This window comes from Parasteatoda tepidariorum, chromosome 5 (genome assembly GCF_043381705.1).
Source record: "Parasteatoda tepidariorum isolate YZ-2023 chromosome 5, CAS_Ptep_4.0, whole genome shotgun sequence".
Taxonomy (NCBI): Eukaryota; Metazoa; Arthropoda; class Arachnida; order Araneae; family Theridiidae; genus Parasteatoda; species Parasteatoda tepidariorum.
Window position 1 is genome coordinate 36,533,140 of NC_092208.1, and position 15,095 is coordinate 36,548,234.

Consider the following 15,095-nt stretch of genomic DNA (forward strand, 5'->3'; position numbering starts at 1 on the left):
AGGAAATTATGTATTAGATCGTAAAAGTCATAACCATTCTCTTCTACTGTACTTTATTGACCATCAAAAATGTGAAAAGAAAAGTATTATTTAATTACAATTACAGTGGGATGTAAGGGAATAGGACTAGAACAAAAATAAAAATTAAAAAAATTTTTTTAGCTGACCCAAACTGAGTTCTGGAGGGCGAAGTGACATTTAAATGTACAATTATATCAAATTATTATAATAATTTGATTTTTTCACCCTAGTTTTCAGTTTGCAATGATATTTTCTAAGAAATAATACTTATAGAATTATCTTTGAAGAGTTCAGTTTGTGTGCATTATAAGATAGATGCAATTTTATAAAAACCAGAAAGCTTATGTGAGAGTTTTATAATAGCGTTAAAAAATTCAGATCGTTAAATATTTTGAAAAAAAATTTTCTGGAAAATTTTTTTTGAAACTTCCTAGTTTATTCTAGTGTATTCACTTTTTTTTTTTACGATAAATTTTAAATTTTTAATGGAGTTGAATTATCGGTAATCGAGTTATCTTCTAGAAATCCGTTTTTTTTTTATCAAGATTCATTCAGTAAATCCTTATTTTTGAGTACACGCACACTTACTATACATTTAAAGTTTCCAAAAGAACTAATTCATTATTATTTTCTTCAATTACGAAATGTAGTATTCTTTCATCATCAGAGAAAGATGAAAAAATACTAAAAAAATTTGCTAATCGAGCCTAAACCACGCCTCTTGCCTGTCCTCTCGTCATTTACCAATCGAAATATAAGTTCTGTATCTAAGTATCGAAATATAGCTGGGGGGTGGGTGGATCTTTTTTGGGGGTTAGGAAATAAATAACTTTTTCTGGGTAAGGCATCCTCTTAATAACCTACGACAACAATAATATTTAGATCATGCAAAATTTCAAACTCATGTAAGCTATGCGCAGAATAAGGTTTGTATACTTAAGTTTATTCTGGAAAATAAGTGTAAACAATGATGGTAAGTAATGATAGAGGATTTTTCCTTACACTAATTTTCTGTTTAAATATAAAATTCGGATTGTATTAATAAAAATTTATCATATACAATAGGGCGGGTTTTCCTAAATGTTAAAATAGTTATATAACAGAGATGTTAATAAAATCATGTTTAAAAAGTAATGAATTTAAGTTTTACTCTTGTGTTGTATCTTTAAATTATTGATAAAAACCAGAGTATACTATTAATTTGGCTAGTATTATATACTGCCAAGAATTTGATTCCAAACATTAAAAATTGCTTTATATTGTTCTGTTGGCACATCAAAACTACAATATTAATAGGTCGGAAATTCGATCTCTATAACAAGTTGTTTTTGCTTTTTTCGTCTAATTTCTATCACTAATCGAATAAATCTAATTTTTTTTGCTCACTAGATTAAAATTGCTTTCCCCAAAATTAATTCATAAAGTTTTGGTATTAAATTCAGTGATGAGTGAAATATTTTTAAAATAACATGCGACAAATTTCTTTATTGTATGTTAATGTGTTAAATTTGAATGCGCAAAAGAAAGTTTTCGGACAAATAATTTCAAGTTATGAATTCCTACTAAAAAATATTTTCTTTCAATAACGCAATTAACTTTTTTAAAATTATAGATTGCGGTATAAAATTTAACTCAAAAATATATAAGATTTTTTAATGAATAATAATTAGTTTAGCAAAAACATTACTAGCTAGTAGTTCTGCTAATAAAAAATTACTTAATTTTTGAAGTGGGAAGAAGCACAAATAAACAAAAAAATAGTTTTGAAATGCTTTCTAATGCGTGAGAGAATAAATTTGATAATATCGCGTTCATATTAAATTATTTAACTTTATATAAGTATAACGAAAATGATTCCGAAATCAAAACGATCCATTTAAGCTCTAAGCTCATTGTTAATTAAAAACAAACAAATGAAGCACTAATTACTAATCAATTGCCCCCGATTTCTCAAAAAGATAAATAATAATTTCTTTGAAGGTAATTTAGTGAGTGTTGTGCTTTCCTATTCCAATCAGATCATAAGATTCATAAGACAGTAATTTCAAATGAATTTTCAGAGATTCTAATTATAAAGACTTAAGCAATACAGGTAAAAGTGTTGTTTTAAAAAAATACATACGTGCAAACATATTTATAGTGTGTCTTCGATAAGAACCCCCTCCCCCACCACAAAGTCCGAGGTCGTCCGCTGCTATGAAAACAAGAATAACGCATTTCAGGGAGGGTAGCTTTTCTTTACTCTAAAGCTTCCCGCTAGCAGCTTTTTTCGTCTCTCGATGAAATAAATATCCCACAAAAACAAATTGAAAAAAATTTTATATTTCACCAAAACAAATTGTTAAGATATGGCGTTCTGTATTATAATTTCTCATAAATCTACCACTTATTATCTCCCCTTCAGCTGACCAGACGAGTGGTCCTTTCGCCGTTCAAGCCCCCGCCCTCTAGCGTCCACGACATCCACCAAAAGCTGATAGTTCTCAGCCTAAGGCTAACTAAATAAACCGAAAAAAAAAATTCATTTTCTCTCGCCGCCCGAACCAAAACTTGTTCTAAACATTGATCCCACACCCCTACTTGATATAATTATACCTCGTTTTCATAGTTACCGCCACGGGTCCAGACGAATAGCTAGGGGAGTTCTTACTTTAGACAAACTTTATGTATTTACGAGATTAACATATTCTTTCATCTATTATAAAACTTAAAATAATAATGGTTAATAGTAAACCATATGCGTATTTGTTTAACTGAAATACGTATGTTTCAGATTAGATACATTTCTCGCCATTTGAATGGAAAAACAGCCTGCGTGTGATCATTTTGAATTACTACCTCGACGAAAGCTCTGTGTTCATTGTTACAATCCTAAAGAAGATCATGCCTTTGACGACGAAGATATTTCTGATCTTAAAGAAATTCTCCAAAATATAGCGAATGTACAGGAAATTTCATATCCACTCTCTGATTCTGTATACTCTTGGCTTCCACCAAAGTGTCCTGCTAATCGTTATGAAGATTATTTTAAAGAAATACCTGTTGACATGGTAAGACGAATCGAGATTTAAAAGTTTATTTTGCACTACATAATTTTTTATAAAGTTTTCTTTTCTTCTAGAAAGTAGCTGTTTGCTTTATCTAACGAATAACGATAATAAAAATATAAATTAATATAACTGAATGGGTAATTTGAGAAATTATAACATTTCTTATATATTGCTGAGGAGCGTTATCCTATTTCTAATCAACCATTCAACTATTGCAATATAAGGTCAAAACGCAGGATTTTCTGATTATCTGTGATTGTAAATTTAAATTTAATTGAAAAAAAAAACCCAAAATATTTATTTAAAGCATGTCTTAGTTATGCTATATATTACTTTTATTAGGTGCCAAAGCTAAGATCCGAAGGTGCACTAAACAGACTGAAGGGCCTTTTCAAACAAATACCCATAACTGATCTGTCAGAGAGCCACTGTCGGTTCGTGGAGCCAGAATGCCAAGCTGATTTGAAGTCCTTTATTCAGAATCTCAAAAGCAAATATTTAAAATTTGGTTCTGTTATGGTTGGTATTAACCACTTTATTTGTCTACTTGAAGCATTCAAATTAATTTAAAATTGTTTTCTTAGATAAATTGTGAGCATTTTTTGACACAGGGTTCTGAATCATCGTAGCTTTCTTTAATTGATACTTTTTGTTGGTCACATTGATTTTTGAATTTTCATGTTATTGGTATCCAGATTGCGAAAATAACCAATATGACCTTAAAAATGCAGGCGACTTTAGAAAAAAAAAAAAAAAAAAGCAACCAACCAAGTGTTAACTACAGTTTACTTTTTATTGAAAACGTCCCACCATTAGATGACCCCACCAGTTCAGATCAGATCACCACGTCCCACCAGAGACTTTGAAAGTTGCGATGGGGATGGCGATCGTCACCTCCACACCCTTCTGAATCTACCATGATCCTGGTGATTGAAGCTTTCGAGCTTCAATCACTTTTGAGTCACCCTACTGTACTTTTTCTGTTATAACAGTCGTTCAACAGCCGGCCCAATTTTTGGTTTACGATTACTAATGTTCAACTACCTAGCCTTGTAATTTTGAACCCAATCCAGAAGACAAAGGAACTCCTGGATCAAGTATTGGGAGAGATTTTGCCTTCGTGGAGAACTTTTTGATAGAACAAAACCGCATTTGAGTTATATGGAGAGGAAGACTACGAGAGCCACCCACGGTTAGCCTGACGGCGAAGGTACTCATGATCCCTCTTCCACCGACATCATGCATCCATGGTCGGTGCAGGCCGGATTTAGATTCGTATCAAGCAGCCATCGCGGATTTGTATCGACCAGCCATCACGAACGCTCTATCCCCTGAACCATCGTGGCTCACACCCAGAGGTTTAATTTGTTATGGGAACATGGAGGACTTTGGGACCCAACAGATTTAGCGTTCATCAGTAACCATTTACTGCTCCGAGAATCTTCGGGTAGCGGGGATCGAAACCACAACCTCTTGGACATGGACCCAGTGCCCTATGCACCAGGCTTTTACAGCCACCCTACTGTACTTATTACTATTGTAAGTACAACGTTTTGATTTTGGGTTTTTATTTCCAAAACTATGACGTCGGGAAACGAGGATAGGTCTAGAGTCGCCGATCGAAAGAAAAAAAGAAGTGAAAGAATTGTATTTATTTTGTAGGCAAAAGAGGAAAAAAACGTGCAGTGTTTTCCTTGGCTGTAGCACTTAGACCTACCTGTCGCCGCCATGACGTCTTAACCCTCTCAGATAAAGAACATACCAAGCACCAAGAACCTGATTGGTTTCATAAAGTCAATAAGGCTCACGCCATACTTTTAACTATTATAGTCGCATTTTATTTTCATAAGTTGAAACTAATGAGGATTGATCATTTGATTTCAGGAATGGGAATCAGGTTTAACTGTTCAGTGTCCAAAATGTCTGACATTGTTTGAAAAGGGTGAATTAATTGTAAAGCCAAAACATACCAATCCACAAGCATTTCACATCGCTTGTTTTTTATGCAATAAGTGCAGTGAATACACAGTGGATTTGATTCATTGTTCTGATACAAAGGGAACTGTATATTGTGTTCGCCATTTTTCAGAAACTTTGAAAAAGAGGTAATTTTTATTTAATTTTTATTTTAGTATTAAAAATGATTATGTACTTGTAAAAATTTCTGATATTTGAAAAGCCTAAACTATTTAGTTCAAGCTAATCCGTAGCAGTGTACAGTGCGCAAAAATAAATAAATAAACAAACGGACCACACTGAATAACTTTTGATCGGATGTACACGTTATAGGACCCAATCCTAATGGCTGAAGGGGGTGACCTCAAATATGCTAATTAATAAGTGCAAACTGTATTTTACGTTACGAAATCCGACACAGAACTTACTTTTTCTGAATAAGCATACTGATTCGGATTTATGACCCCTCAACGTAACAGCAATCTGGGAATTATAGTCCCAATAATTTGGCCAGGAGAGCGGTTCGAAGTGCGGACCACTTAATGTTAATTTTACCTTATGTCTATTTTGCACTATCTCGCGAAGTTTTTAAGTGAATTGAAAAATTTTTTACACAGAATTACAAAATTCGTTTATCCAAAAATAATTTTACGCGAAAAGTAACTTTTAGTAAATATTTTTTTTAAAATTATTCTATTTAATAATAGCTTAAAATATTTAGAATTGAAGCGCATACAATGTCTCACATCATTTTAAATAACGTAATTTTACATGGCAAAACACAACATTTGAACAAAATCTGCTCAATAGTTTCTGAGAAATCGAATTTTAAAGAAATTTTACTTAAAATTCAATTCCTCAGGACCGATTTTGCCGACCGTTTTTTCAACCTCACGACAGAGACAGAAATAATTTTAGTAGTACTTCAGATGCTTATTATACAGTAATGTCCCGAACTCATACATTCGATGGTTTATATGATTTAATGTCTGTTGGACAGATTTTAAATTTTTTCAAAATTCTATACAAAAGGAACTTTGACAATATCGCGGACATCCCTTGTTAGTTACTCAAATAGTTAAAATTGAAATGATAGTACTTCTGTGCGGGTCAAGAAGTGGGCAACAATTAGACGATAAAAATGATTTGGTTATGTATTGTTTTTTTTGTATGCCTGTTTAGGCAGTGGGGGTGCGATTGTTCATGCTTTTCAGTGGCGCCATCTGTGGCCAGGAATTCGACTTCCGCCACGCCATTCACTCTACCACAAACCGTTTATAGGGCGGGTCACATTCACACACAAAGGAGAAAGGACATAGAACACACACAGAGAGAAAGAAACATCCATGCCTTGCCCGGGATTCGAACCCAGGACCTTTCTGATGCAAGCACAGTTCCCTGCCCCTACACAGGCCGGTCGGCGTTGGGTATTGTTTAAAACGATTTAACGTGGTAGGGTTGGTGGAGAGGTTGAAGAAGAATATTTAAATGCAACTGTGCTGTGCAATCGGCTTGGTTACCATAAAAGTTTATATGTTGTACAACATAATTTTGAAAGGAGACTTAGCTGGTCGCTAAAGGCTGCTAGTAATCATAAATAAAAAAAATCACATTAAGGGGAACACTTGGATTTAGGATACTTTTTAAGAAATTATGTATAATTCCGGGATGTTGTATCTTATATCTATTTCCTAATCTCTTTCTCTGTATGTGTTGTGTAGATGTCATGCTTGTGACGAACTTATCTTTGCGCTACGATTTTCTCAAGCTCGTGAGAAGTTCTACCATCGAGATCATTTGTTTTGCTTCTCTCCGGATTGCGACCTTCCACTCGAGAATAATAAAGGGTTTGAGAAAGATGATGAACTCTATTGTTCCAAATGTTATGAGAAGTATTTTGCAGATGACTGTGCTAAGTGCGGAAATCGAATTGCAGTTGGTAGTCAGCATATCACACATGATGTAAGTACATTTTTACATTTCTTTTTTTACCGATAACAAAGTTTCGTAATTATTTATAGAGCCATAGAGTCTTTAAGCTCTAATAATCCTTTATATATTAATAAAATTTTAAAAATTAATCCTAAGCAATTAAATGACATATTTTTAGAAAATAATAAACTAAAGGAGGTAAGCAATTTTACGTAACTTGAAAGTGTAATTAACAAAGGTGGAACTGATGAAGATATACTAAATGGATTAAACAAAACCCAAAACAGCTACGCTATTCTTAATAAATTCTAGAAAAACAAAAACATAACAAATTCAACTAAATATAGAATCTTCAATACTAATGTTGAATCTGTCTCNTCCTTTATATTAATTTACTTTCCAAAATTCATTTATTGTCACTTTCTATATGTCATATATATATTGTTTAAACTATAATTAATATTTCTGTCTATTTGTAAACAAAGTAATATTTCTGCATATTTGTAAACAAAATTGTAACCTCCTTTCTTTTGAAACTCTAAATTGATTGAGGTTGGCTGGAAGTAGTTTCCAGACGCGGATTATACGGGTAAGGGTTTTACTAACCTATGTACGTATCCGCGTCTTGAAGGAAAGGATCCTACATATTAATTTCCTTAAATTTACCCAATCCATTTCGCAAAAGATAAAGGAGTATAGCTTATAGCAGTCTTCTGCAGGTTTGATCATAATTCTGCAAGAACCTACTTGATGATGACGATTGATGTTGGCGTTGATGAGTTTGGCGTTACGCTAAGTATAAGTCTTCTTGAAACTTTTTTTTTACCCACTATACTTTTTTTGGTACTTTTCATTAGAGAAGAAGTGAAGTGATTATGGTAAACCATGTGATTTAAATCAGATTTAATTGGATACCTGTAAGCGACGCCACGCGTATGTGTCAAATCTGATAAGTTTCTGATTCGACAATTGCAACAATTTACTACGATGACGTCACTCGAAGGTATTTTAGTGATTCAATTTGAATATTTTTAGACGACCTTGTGAAAGACGGGTTGAATAGTTTTTAATCTCAGCTATGGAGTCAGTGTCATTACTATGTTGTTATAGAGCAATAAAATCATAGCTTCATAGATTTATTCTACGAATATTGCCTTTCGCTACTCTCTACCTTAATGGTTTCTTTATTACCATGAATCCTTCATACTAATTAAGGCTCCTATACTATCAGAGCTGACCTATCAAGCAATATTGGAGCAAAAAAGTCTGCAAGTTAACATTATGTTAGTATTGTGCTTATGTTAGCTCTTTGGAGCAAAAATAGATGATGAGTCGGCCTGTCTAATTCAGGGGCTCTAATACTAATGTTTGTGTATGCATAATATATTGTTTTAAAATTAAAATTAGTTAAACATTTGAAAAGTAACCGCGTGTAAGATTAACTTTTAAACAAACAAGTTGAAAAAAAAACTATGTGAAATACATAACAAAAAAAGTAAATAAAATAAAGTAATAGTCGTCATCGTAAAGAAAAATATTAACTAACCCACGTTACCAACTGACATTGACTAAAGTCATGATTTTCTCTTCGAAAGACAAATATTGGCTTATAAATCCATATTTGTTTGAGATCTCTTGTTTTCATTTCCAGTTGTATAATTAATTTAGTCGCCATATGTCCATCTTAAAACTTTAATTACTAATGTTAAGATGGTGGCAATTTCGGCCTTCACATTTTCTTCAAGTAAATTGTACAAATTAAAAATCATTGTTGTAAAATAATTTTTTAACCAGAAAAAATCTTGATGCCCTTAATTTATCGTAAAATGAAATTTTAAAATGATAAAGGAATACAATTATTAAATAATCATTTTAATGGACCCGTTTTCGAAGCAATAAAATTCCTATTTGAAAAAAAAAAAATAATTCTGCTTGCAATTATAGCTCGTAACTGTAAATTGCGTAGTAAGTTCTATTTTATTTTTCTATTGTTATATTTTTTTAGTATAGTTAATTAAAGTGAAATAATATATTTTAATATTGAAAATAAACTATTTTTTTATGAGGTATATACATATTTAATCGAAATCAGTATTAAAGAACATTTAGAACGCGAATTGAAAATTTCTTTTTATTTTCAGGGTAAGTGTTGGCATTTGAATTGTTTCACTTGTGAGAAATGTAAAGAAGTTCTCTCAGACTTCTCAGAACACGAAGGAAAGTTTTATTGTACCAACTGCTATAATGAAGATATTGCACCGCGTTGCAAAGGATGTGGAGAATTGTTTGAAGGACACGTAAAAGTCGCCAAATTTGGTGTTAGTATCAAATTAAGCAGTTCTATTAGTTAGTAAAATGACCTTGAAGGGAATGAAAGTAATACAGTCTAGTTATTTATATGCATTACTAGCTGGAATATCCGTTTTTCGTACGGTGTGAAAATGAATGATCAATAAATCAGTATTAATCAACACTAAGAAATCATGCACAAAACTGGAAGGCATGCGCCGATACAATTAATTAAGCTAAAACACATAATTGTTTTATATTATACCTTCCCTGTAGCTTTCTTTATGTTATCAGATTAAGCAAAAAACAGTTTTTTAGAAGTTCCTTCCTATAGAAAAAAGATTATATACGTATATGCAGTATCGTTTGACATGATGCTATTGCTCGACGTTAACTCCCTAGAGTTAAAAATTACCATAATTAACAATTTTTTTCAGGTTCCTATCCCTTACTTTTCCCTTTCTGGTGGCTTCGTGCTTTCCCGAATTTGTACACGGTACATACACGTAAACAATCTGCTTTACTTATATAAATTTCTTAATAACGTTTTTTTTAATAATAATTTTTTTTTAAATTATTTTTTTCTTCTTCTCTTTCCTCCTTTTAGACTTTGTTTGATTGTTTGCTTTTATTCAAAATTTGTTGTTTTATTCCGTAAATGATAAAAATTGTCACATTAATGAATCAAAAGGAGCAAAATTTGACCTACTTTAGAATTTCTTGATGCCCTTAATTTGTGTGTTACGTGGAATAAAAAACAACATGTTTCGTCATAGATTGGTAAGTGACATTGGTACAACAAGAACATCTTTTTAGAAATGTTACTGTTGGCGCAAGAAATTGTTTAGTAGTTGCCCCTTACACGCGCCAAGTGAATATAATGTAATAAAAACCAAGATTTGCGTTGTAATTCTTATATAATTGAATTATAAAATGATCATTATTTAAAGTGAAGAAAAATTAAAAATATTACACATATGTAGCTTGTAAACTATGTTTTTCAACAACATAGGATGACATCTACCATGTGGGCTGCTTTAAATGTTTTGATTGCAAGAAAGTTATTGGAACTGATAGCTTCATACCCCACAATGATAAAATTTACTGCAAAGAATGCTACACCAGAAATTTCGGTATCAAGTGCAACAGATGCAAGTATGCCATAACTGAGGATCAAGGAGTAATGCACAACAAGAAGCCCTACCACATCAATTGTTTTACGTGTCATAACTGTTCCACTCTGTTGGCTGACATACCGTTCAAAACTGTTGATGATGAATGGTTCTGTCTGTCTTGCTATGCAATGAAAAAGAATAAGATATGTCAGGCTTGTGGAGAACTAATTGACTTAGGTAAACACTTATGTATTGCTTCCTCCCATCGACAATTTCGTTACAAATTGACTTGTTATCATTTATAAACAAGGAAATGTGTTAGGAATGAAATGGCAATTTAAAGTAGTTTCCAGATTTGGGCTTCCTTATTGATTTAAAATATCCAACCTTTCCTGGTTGTTAGTTTCCCTCGTTTTTTTAAGGATAATGATAGAGAATTTTCAATTATTGTTCTTTATTCAACTAACAAAAGTTCAAATGGTGACGTAAATTTTGGTATTTCCTTGTTATATACGATGACAATTTCAGAAGTATATAGGATATAAGCTGAAGATTATTCGTCTTATACAGTAGATTCTATGGTAAAAGGGGACTTCTCGTTTAAAACCTGAACTATGAAGTAAGAGGAAAATTTTAAATCATGCTAAAATATTTCGTGAATCCCATAGAAATGCTACTTTTTTGAAGAAAAAAAAGTTCATTTCTAAGTGATTCACGAAATGTCTCTTCACGAATTGCCCCAAACATTTTGTGAAGAGATATCAAGAATAACAGTGGCAATAATTAAACAGAAAAATTATACTTAAAAATGAACAATTACTTCAATGTATAGGAAGATAAAAAAAATTGTGTGAATTGATAAAGCGAGGCAAGACTTCAAATTATCGAGAATAAGTCAATTAAAAACATGTAATTATAAACAGAAGGTTATCGTTTTTATAAATAGAGTGCCATTTAAAATCTGGAACAGTCCTCTTAACATTTTAAACTGCTTCAGCTACAGCTATAAAATTGGTGTTCTAGGTATAGTAATATTGCCATGCGCTACTTTATTGAACTTTATAGAGCACCACCTGGAGATAAACTGATGAGTTAGCATTCTAAAATCGGAAACCGTGAGAATTAGGAAGAAAAAGCTGGATTCAAAGTTGTCACTAATTTAGTACAAATGGACACCTTATAGATAAGAAAAAACCTTCATGTCTTGAAACAGGTTTCTGTTTGATTTTGAATTTATACATTGCAAAGTAACAGAATAAACTTAAGGAAAAAAAAGAAGAGCAACTAAAAATCACAAGATACCTTCATTTTCGATATTCAAGATTTGCTTAAGCTGCGTTGAAAATCAGTCAATCAGTCCCAAAATTAGCAACTAAAAACATTTTTGTTGTTGTTGTAAAATTTGACATTATTCATCCACAAAGTCTCCTCTAAAAATGATAGATTTATTTCACTATTTCTATAACCATTTCGAGGACGTTATTAGATTCCATTAAAAAAAGCTTTATGTTTTGATGTGATTTTTTCATTTGTTCCAAATTTCTCTCTCTGGAGTATAATTTTGAGAATTGCTAACAGGTAAAAGTGTTTAGATTCCTTATCAAAAGAATGAGGTGGATTCTTATTAAATACATACTGCATAGCCACTAAAGCTTGACACCACTTTTAAAGCTATAGCTGAAGAAATTTAAAACTTAAATAATTGGTCGGATTTGTTGGGAAATCCTGTATGCTTTATAAATTCTGATAAAAAATGTAGTCATTAAGAGTATCAAATTAGTAACGCGCAAAAATATGTAAAACTTAATCCGAATTTGATGCATCATTACAAAGTTAAATCAAAGATGTGATGAAAATAGTTAGAAGCGCCTACCGTTTAGAATCTATTTTCAACTTCATTCGACAAATAAAGGTTTTTTAAAATGATTTTAATTCCTTTTAGTTCCGATTGATTTTCATTCCTTAGATTTTAAGAAATTTTTTCCCTTCTTTTGCAAAAATTCAGATTAATGTTTTCCTTTTAGAAATTGATTAAAGTCATCACCTAGTTAGTGCATGAAATTAAACTAGTTAATAAAGTTTGTCAAATTTAAAGTATGCGTGCAGTATTAAGGAATTGTTTAAGAGGCGAAATGTGGGTGCATACATTTTTTCTTTAAGAACTATGACTTTCATGTTTATGTTACACAAAAGTCTATTTTTCATTATAGGAGAGAATAATTTATTGTACGTTTTTGAAGATTACAAATGGCACCCTGACTGTTTTGTTTGCAAATCTTGTCAGCGTTCCTTAGCAGGTTCTATGTTCGCCATGCGTGGTAGTGATATTTTCTGTCAGAATTGCTGTAGTCAAGAGTCAACATCTTCGGCAACTGCAAAGCCCGCAGATTCTACCGTGTGACCTGATGTGAATGTCATCTATAATTGTAAATCATATGAGTAATTTTGTCATAAATGGAATAATTATTATGGTGCCTGTAATTTTTCTAATCACTTTATTTTAATCTTATCATATAAACCAACTGATATTATAAATTTCTAATTGAATATTAAATAGTGGTGCATCTAATGCTGTTAAATTTTGTTAAAATCATGTCTTTAATTTGTTTTGGTGTTGATATCACAAATCTAAAATGTATGTTTATAAATTCACATGAATTTTGCACTCTGACTGAAAAATAGTACTTAATCCTGAAATATATATATGAAGAAGATCGGAACAAAAACTGATGAAGTGGAATTTCTTCCTGTAACCGAAAAATAATGTTTAATTTTGAAATATGTTAGGAGAAAGATCGGAGTAAAAACTGATGTAGTGGAATTTTGAACTCTAAACAGAAAAATAGTACTTAATTCTGAAATATATAATATGAGGATCGGAACAGAAGCTGATGTAGAGGAATTTATTCAGAGTGCTAAGATGTATTCTGACAAACGAATCAGCACCTTCTCGCAGCGCAGAAGATAATATAAATAACAAAGAAAATGTATATGCAGCCCATGAAACATTAAAAAAAAATATTATTTGAAATTTTTTTGCTTTGCCCGTCAATCGCATAAGTGAAGAAGTTCTTGAAAAATATTCAAACTCCGAGAAATATCGAGAATTCACGTTTCTGAAACATCAAAAATATCTACACAGTACATGCTTTCTTGTATATCCATTTTTGCAAATGTCTTGCAAATGCTCTCGCATATTCATTTTAGTGACTACCTAAAAGTGGTTTCAAACGTTGTTAGTTAAAGAAGAATTTCTTAAATTTTTTTTTAAAAAATCGGAAGTAAATTTTTCTATTTTTATATATGTACTCCTTTTTTTTCTTTATTTCTTGTTAATAATTTTCTTCTGAAATTTAATAACGAGAATCTAGCATTTAAACGAGTATCTGGTAAAAATATAGTTCATAAAAATACTAAATACTTTTTTCAACTGTTCTCAAGTTTCTTTTGTTTACTTCCGAATAGAAATTGTCTTTAAAGTTTGAAGCTCGATTAGATGTTTACAATTTTAAAGACAATTGTTTGGCCCCTAACTGGGTAGCTTGGCACGGTTATGGGCGAAGCTACCTGGTTGTCAGGGTAATTTTGGGCTATACGTCTTTGTATATTTGTATATTTACTGAAGAAGAAAGCTAAGAAAATATATTAAATAAAACGTAAATAAATTTCTTAAGTCTTCCATTAAGCTTAGAAATTGTGCTCTCTCCAATTAATAAATAATTAATTTATACAATAATTAATTATACAATAATAATTACTTTATTATTTATGAAGTAATTAATAAATCATTAGATAATTCTAAGTGAAAAATATCCCCCAATTATTTGGTTATATAAGAAAAATAATAACAAGAGAATTTTTAGAATTACACACCGAGAAATTGTCAGTATTTTTATTAGTGAAACACTAATTAATGTAAAAGAATTTATAAATTTTCATTTCTAACGCAAACAAATTTTTAGCCAGTCCCTCACCCAACGATCCTCTGCACCCTTTAACGACGCTGAAAGAAAACTGTTAGTTGATGTTGATACTATAGATTAGAATAGTTGACACTGTGTGGCTTATAATTTAGTGTCTTTGTCATATTTTTTTTCTGTACTATTACACTTGTAGTATGGAAGAGTAATACTTTTTTTGCGATTTATAGTTTTAAAGTTGTGTTTCATGCTCTATTTTTATAAAAGTTATTGAATCACGATTGAATGGCGTCAAATTAAGTAATCAAGCTAAATAAAATATAATAAAGTGAAATGAAATAAATCTGTGCATCTGAGTGGAAACAAGACAATTTAATAATTAATTCGAAAATTTTTATCTTACATTTTATTTCAATTATTCGTAAAAACTGTTCTGTCTTTTTAACCATTGATCAAATTGTTGTTCTGGGAAATTTCATGTCCGAACATTATTCGACTGTACTCGTGGCAAAGTAAACCTTAAAGCATTTTGCCCAGGCCATTACAATCTGTTTGCTTATTTTTTTCGAATGGTTTGTCAAATTATGCTTTTCATCGCTAAGTTTTGAGATTTTTTAAAATTATTAAATAGCGTTTAATAAGAAAATACTTCACTAGAGTACAGCATTTTTACTAAATAATTGTTAAATAAAAAACATTATTCACTACTTACATTTAATACAAAAAACTCTTCAATATTATTCAGTACTTCTCAGTACTGAAAAGAACTAAGACTAAAATGGACAAAAAAAAAGAGGAAATAGCATATGATA

The 15,095-nt window shown here is 31.2% G+C and overlaps 1 protein-coding gene across 1 annotated transcript; it reads left to right on the forward strand.

The window, feature by feature from the left end:
- The first annotated feature begins 2,797 nt into the window (after positions 1 to 2,797).
- Positions 2,798 to 12,764, forward strand: LOC139425631 (four and a half LIM domains protein 1-like). The gene is made up of 7 exons (XM_071181031.1): positions 2,798 to 3,071; positions 3,414 to 3,590; positions 4,956 to 5,176; positions 6,749 to 6,989; positions 9,101 to 9,277; positions 10,261 to 10,600; positions 12,574 to 12,764. Exons 1-7 carry the CDS (start codon positions 2,820 to 2,822, stop codon positions 12,762 to 12,764), a joined length of 1,599 nt encoding a protein of 532 aa, XP_071037132.1. The 5' UTR covers positions 2,798 to 2,819.
- Positions 12,765 to 15,095: the final 2,331 nt, after the last annotated feature.

Bases quoted from the DNA above. Each gene is read 5' to 3' on its own strand.
- LOC139425631 (XM_071181031.1), top strand. From the start codon at position 2,820: ATGGAAAAACAGCCTGCGTGTGATCATTTTGAATTACTACCTCGACGA. The intron at 3,072-3,413 runs GTAAGACGAATC...TACTTTTATTAG, and splicing joins AAGAAATACCTGTTGACATG to GTGCCAAAGCTAAGATCCGA. The intron at 6,990-9,100 runs GTAAGTACATTT...TTTTATTTTCAG, and splicing joins GTCAGCATATCACACATGAT to GGTAAGTGTTGGCATTTGAA.